We start from the raw sequence: 18,552 nt of genomic DNA, 5'->3' as shown, positions 1-18,552 counted from the left end.
CCAGTTATCGGTCTGCTGAGCGAGCCAAACTTTCAAATTCGAATTCCCTCAACAAAAACTGCTGTCTCTCATGGATTGTGATGTTTTCCTTCAAGGCAGCAGCTGAGAAGATGTATTTCAATTGGATAAAAAAGGGGCTCCATTTAAAAGATAAGAAAGCTCATTTTCATATGAACAGAAAGCAGAAGCTGCCTGAAGCTAGGAAATCAATCATATGGAATTTGTAGGGAACCAATCAGAAGCAAGAATTAGTAATGCAGCTTCGTCATCCGGGGTCCGGTTAAAAACAAATTCTTCTGAAACTTTGGGAGGCGGAAGAAGGAAAAAGGAGGATGCAAAAGAGCATCCACGTGTTGCAAAAAAAAAGTTCTACTTCAGACCTTTGACTTTGGGGATTGGCCTCCATCATCCTTCTCACTGTGCCCCCCCCCTCCCTGTTTGCTATAAATATATCCAACCCCTGCTTATAGCTTCCAACCGCCCAGCCACTCACACACCAACCTATGATTAAAGGCCTATTTTAAGGAGAGCTTTGAAGCAGTAACAAACATGGGGAGCAGAGGCAGACAGAGGCGGGAGAGACAGTGGAGTGTGGGACAGCGCCACCAGAATAAAGTCAAACCCTGTCTTACACATGGGAAAAAAAATACACACACAAAAAGGATGGAAGCCATTTCTCTGTTGCAAAGATGGAGAGCTAACAAGAAAGTCAGGTGGAAGACAGAATGAGAGCATGACGGGGGAAGCTAAACATGTTCTGACTTTTGTAAAAATAAAAGAAAAACCCAACCATACAATCTTACAATAAAGTGGCTTGAATTGAGGTTATTGTGTAAAGACTCAAAATATTATTTGTTGTTAAAAATCTAGAATATTCTTCCACTTATTTTTAATTCAAATCAAATCGGGCTGCACGGCGGATGAGTGGTTAGCGCGAAGACCTCACAGCGAGGAGACCCAAGTTCAATCCCACCCTTGCATGTTCTCCCTGTGCATGCGTGGGTTTTCTCCGGGTACTCCGGTTTCCTCCCACATTCCAAAAACATGCTAGGTTAATTGTTGACTCCAAATTGTCCATACAGTGAAGAAAATAAGTATTTGAACACCCTGCTATTTTGCTATTTCTCCCACTTAGAAATCATGGAGGGGTCTGAAATTTTCATCGTAGGTGCATGTCCACTGTGAGAGAGATAAACTAAAAAGAAAAATCCAGAAATCACAATGCATGATTTTTTAACAATTTATTTGTGTGATACAGCTGCAAATAAGTATTTGAACACCTGTGTATCATCTAGAATTCTGACCCTGAAAGACCTGTTAGTCTGCCCATTAGAAGTCCACCTGCACTCCATGTATCATCCTGAATCAGATGCACCTGTTTGAGGTCGTTAGCTGCATAAAGACACCTGTCCACCCCATACAATCAGTAAGACTTTAACTTGTAACATGGCGAAGACCAAAGAGCTGTCCAAAGACACCAGAGACAAAATTGTACACCTCCACAAGGCTGGAAAGGGCTACGGAGCAATTACCAAGCAGCTTGGTGAAAAAAGGTCCACTGTTGGAGCTATCATTAGAAAATGGAAGAAGCTAAACATGACGGTCAATCTCAATCGGAGTGGAGCCCCATGCAAGATATCACCTCGTGGGGTCTCAATGATTCTAAGAAAGGTGAGGAATCAGCCCAGAACTACACGACAGGACTTGGTCAATGACCTGAAAAGAGCTGGGACCACCGTTTCCAAGGTTACTGTAGGTAATACACTAAGACGTCATGATGTGAAATCATGCATGGCACGAAAGGTTCCCCTGCTTAAACCAGCACATGTCAAGGCCCGTCTTAAGTTTGCATATGACCATTTGGATGATACAGAGGAGTCATGGGAGAAAGTTTTATGGTCAGATGAGACCAAAATAGAACTTTTTGGTCATAATTCCAATAAGCGTGTTTGGAGGAAGAAGAATGAAGAGTACAATCCGAAGAACACCATCCCTACTGTGAAGCATGGGGGTGGTAGCATCATGCTTTGGGGGTGTTTTTCTGCACATGGGACAGGACGAGTGCACTGCATTAAAGAGAGGATGACTGGGGCCGTGTATTGTGAGATTTTGGGGAACAACCTCCTTCCCTCTGTCAGAGCATTGAAGATGGGTCGTGGCTGGGTCTTCCAACACGACAACGACCCGAAGCACACAGCCAGGAAAACCAAGGAGTGGCTCCGTAAGAAGCATATCAAGGTTCTAGCATGGCCCAGCCAGTCTCCAGACCTGAACCCAATCGAAAATCTTTGGAGGGAGCTCAAACTCCGTGTTTCTCAGCGACAGCCCAGAAACCTGACTGATCTAGAGAAGATCTGTGTGGAGGAGTGGGCCAAGATCCCTCCTGCAGTGTGTGCAAACCTGGTGAAAAACTACAGGAAACGTTTGACCTCTGTAATAGCAAACAAAGGCTACTGTACCAAATATTAACATTCATTTTCTCAGGTGTTCAAATACTTATTAGCAGCTGTATCACACAAATAAATTGTTAAAAAATCATGCATTGTGATTTCTGGATTTTTCTTTTTAGTTTATCTCTCTCACAGTGGACATGCACCTACGATGAAAATTTCAGACCCCTCCATGATTTCTAAGTGGGAGAAATAGCAAAATAGCAGGGTGTTCAAATACTTATTTTCTTCACTGTAGGTATGAATGTGAGTGTGAATGGTTGTTTGTCTATATGTGCCCTGTGATTGGCTGGCCACCAGTCCAGGGTGTTCCCCAGCCTCTCGCCCAAAGAGAGCTGGGATAGGCTCCAGCATCCCCCGCGACCCTCGTGAGGATAAGCGGTGAAAAATGAATGAATTAATCAAATCAACTTTATTTGTATAGCACTTTTCCTGCAAAGACATGCAACACAAAGTGCTTTACAGAATTAAAAACAATTACCACAATTAAAAGGAAAAACAAATACTAAGAAATACTAGACACACCGACACACACCCACCCACACATATACACAATCACACACAATCTACACACGGTAGGGAGACATGGCATGGCACTGAGGATCAAGGAAACGCCACCTTTGGGAGGAGCCGTAGACCGTGCCGACTCCCCCACATTAAAGGGAGGAACCCCCAGCCGGCCGGGTCGAAGGGACCCAAGAATGGCACCCTCTCAGCAGACCTGACACAGCCCCCAGTGTGGAGAACCCCCCCCTGAGGAAATACTGGAGTTAAAAGCTATAAGACTAAAAGCATAAAATAGGACTAAAAAAGATAAAAACATAAGAAAAGTTTAAAAATATTAGTTAAAAGCCTGATTAAAAAGGCGTGTCTTTAATCTTTTTTTTTTTTTTTAAATATCAACAGTCTCCGCAATCCTGAGGCTCTCCGGCAGGCTGTTCCACAGGTGGGGGCCATAGTGGCTAAATGCCGCCTCACCGTGGGTTTTCGTTCTGGGTTTTGGTATTGTTAAAAGGCCAGTGCCGGAGAAGGTGCAAGGCCGTTAAGACATTTTATAAAATTCTACTTAATAGCAGCATCATTGATAAAGTATTCTAACAGAAGAATGAAAAAAAAAAACATTTTGCGTGCAGTAAGTAATCCATTACTTTGTTCAGTTGTTCAGTCAAAAATTACCTGTAGGGCTGCGACTAATGATTATTTTCTTAGTCGATTAATCTGAAGATTGTTGTTTCGATTAACCGTGTAATGCTTAGGCCCGATATAAATCCTGAAGAAATCAATATTGTGGGTTTGGTTTTCTTTTGTTGTGCTCTTATTTTGTTATATGCATTTCCTGTTTAGCACGCTTTTGAGTTCTATTGACCGTTCTCTTGCTCGGGAGAGCAGATGTTCACGTGGGTTGTCACTCCTTCTCTTGAGTACACGTGATAACTAGCCTTGGAGACAGGAAGTTCTTGGGAAACAAAACTGTATTTGCCCGGACAGCCGCAGTGCCGTAGATTTCTGTGTCATACAAAATGCTGTGAAATTAATATGCTTTCACTTTAAGACGTATGGATGTCTAACTGTTGCCCCCCCCCTGCTTTGTACTCCCACCCTGCACTACAGTTTCAGCGCATAGAACCAACCAGCGGTACATCGTGTATCTGTAAAAAAGCCTTTTAACACTGCTGCAAGGAGGCGCTTTGCATATGAGCAGCCTTGGAGTGGCATTTTCACTTTAATCCACATTCCCACTCGGTCACACATCAGCTCCCCCCCCCGAGTCATTGTGACAAGAGAGAACACTCCAGGTCCTGACATCTGGTCCAGGCCGTTAATCTCCACTGACCAATCAGCTCGGGGGGCCCGGCCGGCCGGGCATGGGTGACACTCAACGCAGTGATGAATTTTCCCTTTCCTCCTTCCTCCTCCCACATCTGTCCTGCCAGTCACGCACAACCTTGCTGTGCCTCTTCTGCATTGCTCTCAACCACTCATTACTATAATTGGAGGCTTTGAGGAGAAGATATGGCAGAGACAGAATGCAGGGGAAAAAAAAAAGAAAGGTTGAAAGAGAGTTCTCTGGAGGTCAGAAGCCTGGCCCTTTTCCACCCTCTTCTGTCTCCATTTTTATCTCAGTGTTTCTCAATCATTCATTCATTTTCTACCGCTTTTTCCTCACGAGGGTCGCACGGGGTGCTGGAGCCTATCCCAGCTGTTTTGGGTGAGAGGTGGGGTACACCCTGGACTGGTCGCCAGCCAATCACAAGGCACATATAGACAAACAACCATTCACACTCACATTCATACCTATGGACAATTTGACGACAGGGTCACGGGTGTGTGCTGGAGCCTATCCCAGCTGACTTTAGGCATGATTGAAAATAGTAATCAAAAGAAACAGTTTTGAAATTAATTAATCATGATTAATCACCATTTTCCACTGTGTAATATACAGTGAAGAAAATAAGTATTTGAACACCCTGCTATTTTGCTATTTCTCCCACTTAGAAATCATGGAGGGGTCTGAAATTTTCATCGTAGGTGCATGTCCACTGTGAGAGAGATAAACTAAAAAGAAAAATCCAGAAATCACAATGCATGATTTTTTAACAATTTATTTGTGTGATACAGCTGCAAATAAGTATTTGAACACCTGTGTATCATCTAGAATTCTGACCCTGAAAGACCTGTTAGTCTGCCCATTAGAAGTCCACCTGCACTCCATGTATCATCCTGAATCAGATGCACCTGTTTGAGGTCGTTAGCTGCATAAAGACACCTGTCCACCCCATACAATCAGTAAGACTTTAACTTGTAACATGGCGAAGACCAAAGAGCTGTCCAAAGACACCAGAGACAAAATTGTACACCTCCACAAGGCTGGAAAGGGCTACGGAGCAATTACCAAGCAGCTTGGTGAAAAAAGGTCCACTGTTGGAGCTATCATTAGAAAATGGAAGAAGCTAAACATGACGGTCAATCTCAATCGGAGTGGAGCCCCATGCAAGATATCACCTCGTGGGGTCTCAATGATTCTAAGAAAGGTGAGGAATCAGCCCAGAACTACACGACAGGACTTGGTCAATGACCTGAAAAGAGCTGGGACCACCGTTTCCAAGGTTACTGTAGGTAATACACTAAGACGTCATGATGTGAAATCATGCATGGCACGAAAGGTTCCCCTGCTTAAACCAGCACATGTCAAGGCCCGTCTTAAGTTTGCATATGACCATTTGGATGATACAGAGGAGTCATGGGAGAAAGTTTTATGGTCAGATGAGACCAAAATAGAACTTTTTGGTCATAATTCCAATAAGCGTGTTTGGAGGAAGAAGAATGAAGAGTACAATCCGAAGAACACCATCCCTACTGTGAAGCATGGGGGTGGTAGCATCATGCTTTGGGGGTGTTTTTCTGCACATGGGACAGGACGAGTGCACTGCATTAAAGAGAGGATGACTGGGGCCGTGTATTGTGAGATTTTGGGGAACAACCTCCTTCCCTCTGTCAGAGCATTGAAGATGGGTCGTGGCTGGGTCTTCCAACACGACAACGACCCGAAGCACACAGCCAGGAAAACCAAGGAGTGGCTCCGTAAGAAGCATATCAAGGTTCTAGCATGGCCCAGCCAGTCTCCAGACCTGAACCCAATCGAAAATCTTTGGAGGGAGCTCAAACTCCGTGTTTCTCAGCGACAGCCCAGAAACCTGACTGATCTAGAGAAGATCTGTGTGGAGGAGTGGGCCAAGATCCCTCCTGCAGTGTGTGCAAACCTGGTGAAAAACTACAGGAAACGTTTGACCTCTGTAATAGCAAACAAAGGCTACTGTACCAAATATTAACATTCATTTTCTCAGGTGTTCAAATACTTATTTGCAGCTGTATCACACAAATAAATTGTTAAAAAATCATGCATTGTGATTTCTGGATTTTTCTTTTTAGTTTATCTCTCTCACAGTGGACATGCACCTACGATGAAAATTTCAGACCCCTCCATGATTTCTAAGTGGGAGAAATAGCAAAATAGCAGGGTGTTCAAATACTTATTTTCTTCACTGTATATCCATTGTTGTTGTATTTTATGGATAGGACACGACAGGGTCACGAGTGTGTGCTGGAGCCTATCCCAGCTGACTTTAGGCATGATTGAAAATAGTAATCAAAAGAAACAGTTTTCAAATTAATTAATCATGAATAATCACCATTTTCCAACGTGGCATATATATGCCCATTGTTGTTGTCTTTTATGGACAGGACACGACAGCGCCACGGGTGTGTGCTGGAGCCTATCCCAGCTGACATTAGGCATGATTAAAAATTTTTATCAAATGATTAATCACCATTTGCCACTGTGTGAAATATGCCCATTGTTGTATTTTATGAATGGGACATGACAGGGTCACAGGGGGTGCTGGAGCCTATCCCAGCTGACTTTGGGCGGGGTACACCTTGGACTGGTGGCCAGCCAATCACAGGGCATATATAGACAAACAACCATTCACACTCACATTCATACCTATGGACAATTTGGAGTCGCTAATTAACCTAGCATGTTTTTGGAATGTGGGAGGAAAGCGGAACCCACGCATGCACGGGGAGAACATGCAAACTCCAGGTTGGAATTGAACTCTGGTCTCCTAGCTGTGAGGTCTGCGCGTTAACCACTCGACCACTCGTGCCGCACCGTTTCTCAATCAATCTTTGTTTTTTTTTTTTTTTACTCAACAAAAAGTGTTTTTGGCTTACCGGGTTCATTTACTGCATCAGTGTGGCTCCATTTTCAAATAGGGCCTACATTGCTTTTGTTGCCTCTGTTCTTTGTTTAACCTCAGCTGCTGTATTTTGTCATAGTTTTGGCTTACTGGTCTTTGTCAGGGCTCGGGTATGCTATGTAATTGTTAGTGTGTGTGCGTGTGTGAGTCAGAACACAACAGGAAAACCAAAACGGGCAGCGTCTGAGGTCCGTGAAGATGACCCCCCCAATCATATTCCAACATATAAACACACTTTACTTGACTTTGGATATTCCCAAGTTGACTTAAAGTTCAGGCTGACTCATGGCAGGTGCAGTCAATGTAGTAAAAGTTCCTTTACAATCCAAACGCAACACGCATATTGAATGCATTTTAACGGAAAGAACCACCATGTACAGTAGTTCACATGTTAGGTAATGAACAGGGCTAATTGTTTATCAATTAATCTGTTGTTGTGTATTGGTCATGCCCGAGACGGACCAAATCAATATGGGCCAAAAACAGTTAGTGGTTTGGTTGACAACAAACCAGAAATGAGGCAAAAAATGTTGAATATAAAATTCCAGTAAAGCTCATGTGTAAATATGTTGTTGTCAAAAACACAAAGATAATAATAGGTCGTATTTCATGGATCACAAAGGAAATCCTAAAATATTCAGAGACTCAAATTACAGGATATTTACATTTTTAAATAGGGTTGTCAAATGATTAAAAATTGTAAACAAATGAATCAGTTTTCAAATTAATTAATCATGATTAATCACAACTTGCCACTGTGTGAAATCTGCCCGTTGTTGTATTTTATGAACAGGACATGGCAAGGTTGCAGGGATGTGCTGGAGCCTATCCCAGCTGACTTTAGGCATGATTAAAAATTGTAATCAAATGAATCAGTTTTCAAATTAATTAATCATTAATAATCACCATTTTCCACTGTGTGATATATGCCCATTGTTGTTGTATTTTATGGACAGGATGTGACAGGGTGTGTGCTGGAGCCTATCTCAGCTGAATTTAGGCATGATTAAAAATTGTAATCAAAAGAATTAGTTTTCAAATTAATTAGTCATGAACAATCACCATTTTCCACTGTGTGATATATGTCCATTGTTGTTTTATTTTATGGACAGGATGTGACAGGGTCACGGGTGTGTGCTGGAGCCTATCCCAGCTGATATTAGGCATGATTAATAATTGTAATCAAATGAATCAGTTTTCAAATTAATTAATCATGAATAATCACCATTTTCCACTGTGTGATATATGCCCATTGTTGTTGTATTTTATGGACAGGACGTGACAGGGTGTGTGCTGGAGCCTATCCCAGCTGACATTAGGCATGATTAAAAATTGTAATCAAAAGAATCAGTTTTCAAATTAATTAATCATGAATAATCACCATTTTACACTGTGTGATATATGCCCATTGTTGTTGTATTTTATGGACAGGACGTGACAGCGTGTGTGCTGGAGCCTATCCCAGCTGCCATAAGGCATGATTAAAAATTGTAATCAAATGAATCAGTTTTCAAATTAATTAATCATGAATAATCACCATTTTACACTGTGTGATATATGCCCATTGTTGTTGTATTTTATTGACATGATGTGACAGGGTGTGTGCTGGAGCCTATCCCAGCTGACATTAGGCATGATTAAAAATTGTAATCAAATGAATCAGTTTTCAAATTAATTAATTATGATTAATCGCCATTTGCCACTGTGTGAAATATGCCCATTGTTGTATTTTATGAATGGCACATGACAGGGTCACGGGGTGGGGGGGGTGCTGGAACCTATCCCAGCTGACATTATGCATGATTAAAAATTGTAATCAAATGATTCAATTTTCAAATTAATTAATCATGATTAATCACCATTTACCACTGTGTGAAATATGCAAACCCTACACAGAGATGCCCAAGCGGGGATTCGAACCCGGGTTTTAAAGCCCATTGTGGAGACAGGTCTGACAAATTCTATCCTGCTTGTATTTTATAGTAGTATATAGTATTTATTTTGTTTTTGTTTTAAAATGTGTAATTCAAACTAAGTAAATTTATGTTAAAGTCTGGCCTTCATGTTTTTTTTGAACTAGTTTGACTAGGCAGGAACTAACTAATATAATACTTTATATTTCCTTACTTCCAAAAAGTTGATTGTAAAATAGATAAAGCGCTCAAGAATGACCAGTTCACTTAATTATTATATATTACATTATTGCACAGCTGAAAATGTATGAACTCAGAAATTGACCCTGATAAAGAATAAGAGCAAAAACACCATAAACAAAAAGTTTTATAAAGAGAAGTTAATGAAAAGCATGAAATCTAATTTAGAGGCAGGATAGGCTTTGTGAGTTAAAAATGACAATATGAGAATAGCTTGGGAGGAAGAAATATGGTTGAAAATGTCAGAAACTGACTTTTAAAGGGTAAAAAAAGAAAGCACGGTTGTATAGTGTGGCGATGAGACACTCATAGCGGATGTTTGTCTTTCTCTGTGTCCTCATGTATGCCTTGTGTAATTGCAGGGAGGGGGCGGTGAGTGTTGGTAGTTGGTACGGGTGGGGGATGCTGGGGGGGTGTAAATATTACCTCTTTAGCCATCTCTGCTTCTACTCCGCCACCATCCACCCAACCCGCACTTACACACAAGGACAGACATGCACCCCTTCTGCTCTGCCCCGAGCTCCAAATCCCTCATACTGCCAGCCTAAGCAGTACACACATACAAACAAAGGGGGATTAGATAGACACAGACACACACACACACACACACACAAAAACACACAGAATGGATATTGCATGTCTGTGCAAAGATGCATCCTTAGATAGACGAACAGATAAAGCGGAAAAAAAACGAGTGTATGTGCTCCTTTCTGACAATCTAAAGCAACTTTTTGTCCTTTTAAGGCAGCATCTGACAACCCGCCCTCTTTTTTCCCCTCCACCTGTCTCACTTTCATGCTTTCTTGCCATTATATTTCCACTCTATCACCATCTGGCAAGCCCCAGTCTCCCCTCACTGCAGCTTTGTTTTTCCAATTTCATCGTGCTCCTTTCTCATCTTAAGCACAGCAAAAAAAAAAAAATAAAAAAAAAAATAAATCCATATAAGTCACACTAGAACCGGGCATATAAAGCTCATTTTTTCTTTGACCGAGTTGCAATGAGTAAGATAATCCCACTTGTTTCCAATGTAAATCAATTTGTGCTGAGAATTCTTTCTGCACTCGAGTGTCATATTGCATACAATAGGCGATGTGATAGGGGATGTGATCTGCCTTCACTCGGGTTTCAGGACTTGATTTCCAGTATGGGGGAGCATCCATACCTTCTACTTTGAATCACTTATTACAGAAGAAAGAAAGAAAAAGAAAGGATAGCAGCATGGGGGAGAGTTTTGGAGAATCACTTGCTTTCTGGCACATATAAGTGCTGACCGCAGAGCAGCAAAGATTTGGGTCAGTCTGACAAAACAGACCTGATTTGGTGCTCAGAGAATATGACTGAAAACTACTGAAGCCCCGATCCGTTGTTTCCTTCTGCAATTAAACGTCCTTACATCACCGTCAGCATTTGTTGCTTTACTGTTGTAGTTTATTCTTTCTAGGGATGTCTGATGATACTGAAAAATCTGATATTCAGAGGCTGAAATGACAGGATATTTACATTTTTAAATAGGGTTGTCAAATGATTAAAAGTTGTAATCAAATTAATCAGTTTTCAAATGAATTAATCATGATTAATCACTACTTGCCACTGTGTGAAATATGGATCACGAGTGTGTGCTGGAGCCTATCCCAGCTGACATTAGGCATGATTGAAAACTGTAATCAAATGAATCAGTTTTCAAATTAATTAATCATGAATAATCACAATTTTCCATTGTGTGATATATATGTCCATTGTTGTTGTATTTTATGGACAAGACATGACAGGGTCACAAGTGTGTGCTGGAGCCTATCCCAACTGACTTTAAGCATGATTGAAAATTGTAATCAAAAGAATCCGTTTTCAAATTAATCATTATTAATCACTACTTGCCACTGTGTGAAATCTGCCCGTTGTTGTATTTTATGAACAGGACATGACAAGGTTGCGGGGATGTGCTGGAGCCTATCTCAGCTGACTTTAGGCATGATTGAAAATTGTAATAAAAAGAATCAGTTTTCAAATTAATTAATCATGAATAATCACCATTTTCCACTGTGTGATATATGCCAACTGTTGCTGTATTTTATGGACAGGACATGACAGGGTCACAGGTGTGTGCTGGAGCCTATCCCATCTGACTTTAGGCATGATTGAAAATTGTAATCAAAAGAATCAGTTTTCAAATTAATTAATCATGAATAATCACCATTTTCCACTGTGTGATATATGCCCATTGTTGTTGAATTTTATGGACAGGACATGACAGGGTCACAAGTGTGTGCTGGAGCCTATCCCAGCTGACTTTAGGCATGATTGAAAATTGTAATCAAAAGAATCAGTTTTCAAATTAATTAATCATGAATAATCACCATTTTCCACTGTGTGATATATGCCCATTGTTGTTGTATTTTATGGACAAGACATGACAGGGTCACAGGTGTGTGCTGGAGCCTATCCCATCTGACTTTAGGCATGATTGAAAATTGTAATCAAAAGAATCAGTTTTCAAATTAATTAATCATGAATAATCACCATTTTCCACTTTGTGATATATGCCCACTGTTGTTGTATTTTATGAACAAGACATGACAGGGTCACAGGTGTGTGCTGGGGCCTATCCCAGCTGACTTTAGGCATGATTGAAAATTGTAATCAAAAGAATCAGTTTTCAAATTAATTAATCATGAATAATCACCATTTTCCACTGTGTGATATATGCCCATTGTTGTTGTATTTTATGGACAAGACATGACAGGGTCACGAGTGTGTGCTGGGGCCTATCCCAGCTGACTTTAGGCATGATTGAAAATTGTAATCAAAAGAATCAGTTTTCAAATTAATTAATCATGAATAATCACCATTTTTCACTGTGTGATATATACCCATTGTTGTATTTTATGGACAGGACACGACAGGGTCACGGGTGTGTGCTGGAGCCTATCCCAGCTGACTTTAGGCATGATTGAAAATTGTAATCAAAAGAATCAGTTTTCAAATTAATTAATCATGAATAATCACCATTTTCCACTGTGTGATATATGCCCACTGTTGCTGTATTTTATGGACAGGACATGACAGGGTCATGAGTGTGGCTGGAGCCTATCCCAACTGACTTTAGGCATGATTGAAAATTGTAATCAAAAGAATCAGTTTTCAAATTAATTAATCATGAATAATCACCATTTTCCACTGTGTGATATATGCCCATTGTTGTTGTATTTTATGGACAAGATATGACAGGGTCACGAGTGTGTGCTGGGGCCTATCCCAGCTGACTTTAGGCATGATTGAAAATTGTAATCAAAAGAATCAGTTTTCAAATTAATTAATCATGAATAATCACCATTTTCCACTTTGTGATATATGCCCACTGTTGTTGTATTTTATGGAGAAGACATGACAGGGTCACAGGTGTGTGCTGGGGCCTATCCCAGCTGACTTTAGGCATGATTGAAAATTGTAATCAAAAGAATCAGTTTTCAAATTAATTAATCATGAATAATCACCATTTTCCACTGTGTGATATATACCCATTGTTGTATTTTATGGACAAGACATGACAGGGTCACGGGTGTGTGCTGGGGCCTATCCCAGCTGACTTTAGGCATGATTGAAAATTGTAATCAAAAGAATCAGTTTTCAAATTAATTAATCATGAATAATCACCATTTTCCACTGGGTGATATATGCCCATTGTTGTTGTATTTTATTCACAGGACATGACAGGGTCACAAGTGTGTGCTGGAGCCTATCCCAGCTGACTTTAGGCATGATTGAAAATTGTAATCAAAATAATCAGTTTTCAAATTAATTCATCATGAATAATCACCATTTTCCACTGTGTGATATATACCCATTGTTGTATTTTATGGACAGGACACGACAGGGTCACGGGTGTGTGCTGGAGCCTATCCCAGCTGACTTTATCAGAGCTTTTCTTGTTGGAAATTGGAAACAAAGCGAAGTTTTTAAAAATTTTTTGTTTAAAAAAAAAAACATTTTTTTTTTGTTTTAAAAAAAAAAACATTTTTTTTTTTGTTTTAAAAAAAAAAAGCATTTTTTATTGGGAAAATCTGATGTTCCGAGAAAGTGAGTAGTTTGGATTGCTAGAGGAGTGAAACGCCTGCAGGGGAGAACAAGAGAAGGGGACAGAGAGGTGGACGATGACACTCGCATAAAGGAGATACTTTTGGAATATCTCCCACTCCCTCACTCACATCCGCCACATGCAGGCAATTCTCCTTCACAGCCGCAGAAATCGGAGCTCTCTGTGAAAACGTCATAGGAGTATTTCGAGGTCATTCAATAAGCATACAAAGCTAAAAAAAAAGGGGGGGGGGAAGGATAAAAGGTAAAAAGGCAAGAGAGCCTCTGAGATAGATAAATGAGATGAAAGGTGCAATACATGATACAGATAGGTTAGAAAAATAGTATTTCACTCATCCCCAAGTAAGAGAATGCAGCACTATCCCTTTGATGGATTAAAACAGGCACTATTTCTAAGCCCGCCTTGCAACAATTGGCATTGTTCAGTGAAGAAAGCCAGGCATGGCTGCAGCGGAAGACTAGAGATAAAAAGTGCAAATGCAGTTTAGCACCAGGATTAGACTGACGTAATATTTTACTGAGGGTCAACATCAGTCTTACCATGAATAATCTATTTCGGATATACAGTTGTCTCTTACCACTTTGAAATTCGTATTTGGTGGTTTCACTATCATGCTTTTTAAAAAAAATAAAAAAAATAAAATATAAAAATAAACAAAAATAAAAAAAAATTAATAAATGATGCTGTTTCATGGTTCAATGCGGAATATTATCAGTCTTTTTTTAAGCAAATGTTAAATTTATTTTGCCGAAATTAAAGGGGACTTGTTTTGCTTTTTCAACTTTTCAATAAATGTAGTTAGAATGTTTCATTCTCGTGTTAAACAATACCAAAGTTTCAGATAATAAGGTTTGCGCATTTGGAAGTGAACCTTGAAATAAGTTTGGGATGGCTCAAAACGCTCCGTTTCAAAAGGCGTGGCAAAACTGCCCCTTTGTGATGTCACAGAGGGGCGGAAATCCTTATATGGATCATAGTTACGAAGCACTTTGGGCGTGTGACCAATCACAGCGGAGTGGGCATGCATCAGGTGGGCTGTGCGTGGAATAAATTAAAACAGACCACTTTGGCAGGATGCACAAATGAAATGAAATACAGCTGGAATAGGTGCAGATTCTGGAAGATCTAAAAAGTTACTGAAGGTTATTGTGTGTAGCTGCTCTATAGGATACCACAATTGGGCGTGTGACCAATCACAGCGGAGTGGGCATACATGAGGCGGGCTGTGGGTGGACTAAATTAAAACAGACCACTTTGGCAGGATGCACAAATGACAGGAAATACAGCTGGAATAGGTGCAGATTCTGGAAAATCTAAAAAGTTACTGAAGGTTATTGTGTGTAGCTGCTCTATAGGATACCACAATTGGGCGTGTGACCAGTCACAGCGGAGTGGGCATGCACGAGGCGGGCTGTGGGTGGAATAAATTTAAAACAGACCACTTTGGTAGGATGCACAAATGACAGGAAATACAGCTGGAATAGGTGCAGATTCTGGAAAATCTAAAAAAGGGGACCTCTGGAAGGAATCAAAGGACAGAATGGCATGTGGGCAGATGTTCAAAGATGGTTTCTCAACTTTGACACAGATGACCTTCCTCTAACCATCTGTCTTACCTCCTTTCTCTTTGTATAATTTCCCAGTCTTCTACTACTCCTACTCAACGGGCGTGAACTGATTAGATTAGGCCTGCTCAGATGAGAGGAAAAACGCCTTCCGAGGCTACGTTCGCACTGCAGGGTGTGATTCCCATGTTCGACTTTTTTTTTGTTAAAATACAATCTTCTATGCGGGTCGTTCATGTCACGATAAAAATGCAACATTTGAACGCAAAGCATCCAGGAAGTGTTGCTTTATGGACGTAAACATTGTGAGGGCATGACTTTTGGCTATGGCGGTTTATGGCTATGGCGGAGTGTCAGAGTCTGGAGTCATGGAAAATTTGACTTGAAAAAAATATTTTTTTAAATCTTTATCCAAGTCTTGCATGACCAAACCCGCATTTAGATGACGTACAGGTTGGATTTATTGTACGCGACCTCACCGTCCAAATTGTAGTATCTGGGATAGATATCGGATTTATATCCACAATGAGTGGTAATAGTAATCGGTCACCATCAAAGTACCTACATCAAGTTTTAGCTCACTTACCCTGATACCGCACGGTTTTGCGTGGGATTGGGTTCCAGTTGAGACCTTGTGAAACTTCTAATCCAAATAGGAACACCAGGAGCAAGACCTTTACCCCACCCATTGCTCCGATGTGAACTCCCATTCGGCGAAAATGTTGCGATTGATGGCTTGCACTCTGACTCAGATGATGAAAAAGGAATCAGGAGAACAGAAGGGTTCCGGTGACCTGTTGAGAAAAGGGGAAAAAAAACATGTCAGTTTGAGGTTGCAATGTACTATTTTCATTGTCTTGGTTGTTTATTAGAAACTATTGTTGCATTTCAATTATGCAATTTTACTTAATTCTAACAAATGACCAGTTTTTGCTAAATGCACCTAAAATTGTTGGGCACAGAGTATTGAAAATCTTTGTTACATTTAACAAAATTCTTCTTCTTTGTCTTCGGCTTTTCCCATCAAGGGTCGCCGCAGCAAATCAATCTCCTCCATCTGTCTACCGTCATGTCCTCCTTCACTACGTCCATAAACGTGTCTCCTCTAGAAACGTCCCAATCATGTCAGTCTGGCTTCTCTGACTTTATCTCCAGGGCCCCTAACATGTAATGTCGCTCTGATGTACCGGTTCCTGATCCTATCCATCCTGGTCACTCTCAATGAGAACCTCAGCATCCTCATTTCTGCTACCTCCAGTTCTGCTTCATGTCTTTTCCTCAGTGGCACTGTCTGTCGACCAGGGGTCTCAAACTCGCGGGCCGCATTTGGCCCACGGGCCGCGAGTTTGAGACCCCAACCAATCCAAATCATTTCTGCTACCTCCAGTTGTGCTTCCTGTCTTTTCCTCAGTGGCACTGTCTCTAAACCAGGGGTCTCAAACTCGAGGCCCGGGGGCCAAATGCGGCCCGCGAGACGCTAGTTTGAGGCCCCCACTTTGATACCAAAAGTTTAATGTTGAAATGACAGCTTAAAGCTGTGTGCACACCGGACACAATTAACATGATTTTTGCCCCGCCCGTACTGTTACCCTACCCCTGTTACCCTGCCCTGTTTTGCTTTGGATTAGCAATGAAGCTAAAGGCTTATGACGCTTATGGGTACAAATAAATGCAGGAAATGATTTGGAATAAAACGGAAAATACACGTCAAGATAAAGCATCTCATCAAACATAAAGTTAAAGTTACGACGCTGCTACGATGTTAACGATGTTAGTACGATGCTAACTTGCTAATTGGGTCAAATTATTAAGTTTCATTAATGTTCATGTTAAAGGTTAAATAACTGTTAATACTGTACATTTGAATCTGAAAAAAATAATTTATAATAATTTTTATAAATAAAAAAAATATTTATTACTGATTGATTGATTTATTGTCTTTATTCTTAGTTTGTTTATTTATTTATTTTTATCTTATTTTGTGTATAGAAAAATAAAAATTAAGATATTTGAGAACAGTGGAATGTTTTATCAGATATTTTGGTGTGGAAAACCGGAACCAAAGTACTGAAAAAGTGTAGGGTATAGCAGAAGCAAAAGCATTGAAGATGTGTTTTTTTTATTGATTTATTTTCCAATTTTTAATAAATGCGTTTTTTTTTTTTTTTTTTGAAAACCTGATGCCCCCAGGTAAGTTTAAGACCCCTGCTCTAGACCAAACAACAATCATAGCTAAAAAACACAACAAAACACGACTGTAATGTCGCTCTGATGTACCGGTTCCTGATCCTATCTATCCTGGTCACTCTCAATGAGAACCTCAGCATCCTCATTTCTGCTACCTCCAGTTCTGCTTCATGTCTTTTCCTCAGTGGTACTGTCTCGAGACCAAACAACATCCATAGCTAAAAAAAACAACAAAACACGACTCATTAACGAGTAGCTGTGCCATTTTTGTTAATCATCTGAAAAATTTGCATCAATGCTCCATTGATTGAAAAATCTCCCCAGATTATGATGGCGTCTCCTCTACTGTGCCATACCTCCCAAACTGAAATACTATTGAGGAACTGATATGTATTTATTCATCAGTACAGACTGAAACTGAAACTAGCAAAATGCAACAAAGTACGACCAATTAATACTGCCTCACGGTCCCCTGACAGTTCACCAGAACCGACCTCAATATTTGACAAGAACTGCTTTAAATTTCATTACATTTGATATTCAAATAAGATAGTTTGACAGAAATTTGAGGCAAAATAATATTCGGACCTTCGTTGCGAAAAAAATTGCATCAACGGACCTGACTCAGTTTTAATTAGAGACCCCTGAACTACATATTTTTAATGACCTTTGGCTGCAGGGTTTTGCAGGAAAAGTTTGGTGTTTCTCCTTTACAGTCGGTAATAATAAAAGCTATTGCCAATCAAAAAGCGGTAGAACTGCTTATCACCGCACTCTTGTCGAGCCAATTCAGCAGCAGTATATTAAACCGAGGCTGTGTTATCAAAGTTAATTGTGCTGGCAATGCCTTAGACGCCAATGTGTTAGGAAATGAATGTTGAAGCAAGGACAATCCAACAGCGGTATGCTCTAAATGAACAGCTTCAAACCTAATGGACATGTCAAATGTGCAGCTATAGTGTAGCAAAAACAATATCGTGACAAGATGATTGTTCCAGTGCTGCAATAGTTCCCCAGTGTATTATTACACATGGCGTCAGATTCTACGAGACCGTCTTAAAGGTCCATAAAGACATTTCTCTCCAAGGTCCACAGACAGTTCTCTGTTTTTCATGTTGTTGTTACTTCTAAATGCAGTCTACACATGCAAAACTTATCCTACCCAATTAATGCTCTTTATTCTTTGAAAAGCCATGTGATATGATACACACGGGAAACAAAACACACTTTTGCTCACATGAAAAATGGGGTGGGTTCAAACAACAACCGGTGCTATCCTCGTAGTTACCAATTCCAGGTGTAATAGTAATGGTAATGGTTTTATTTCATTTGAACATGTAT

General features: G+C 40.4%; 1 protein-coding gene across 1 annotated transcript in view; it reads right to left on the bottom strand.

The window, feature by feature from the left end:
- The window catches only part of sema4c (sema domain, immunoglobulin domain (Ig), transmembrane domain (TM) and short cytoplasmic domain, (semaphorin) 4C), a 50,212-nt gene extending 33,881 nt beyond the window's left edge, over positions 1–16,331 (bottom strand). The window contains exon 1 of the mRNA XM_078789189.1: positions 15,611–16,331. Coding sequence (XP_078645315.1) covers positions 15,611–15,734 — 124 coding nt within the window. The 5' untranslated portion in view covers positions 15,735–16,331. The remainder of the gene's footprint in view (positions 1–15,610) is intronic.
- Between the last annotated feature and the right edge of the window lie 2,221 nt (positions 16,332–18,552).

Source organism: Doryrhamphus excisus, linkage group LG3, assembly GCF_037039965.1.
Source record: "Doryrhamphus excisus strain RoL-2023G ecotype Guam linkage group LG3, RoL_Dexc_Guam_v1.1, whole genome shotgun sequence".
NCBI lineage: Eukaryota > Metazoa > Chordata > Actinopteri > Syngnathiformes > Syngnathidae > Doryrhamphus > Doryrhamphus excisus.
Note: the sequence above shows the minus strand (reverse complement) of the source record. Positions and strands in the feature narration are given on the sequence as shown.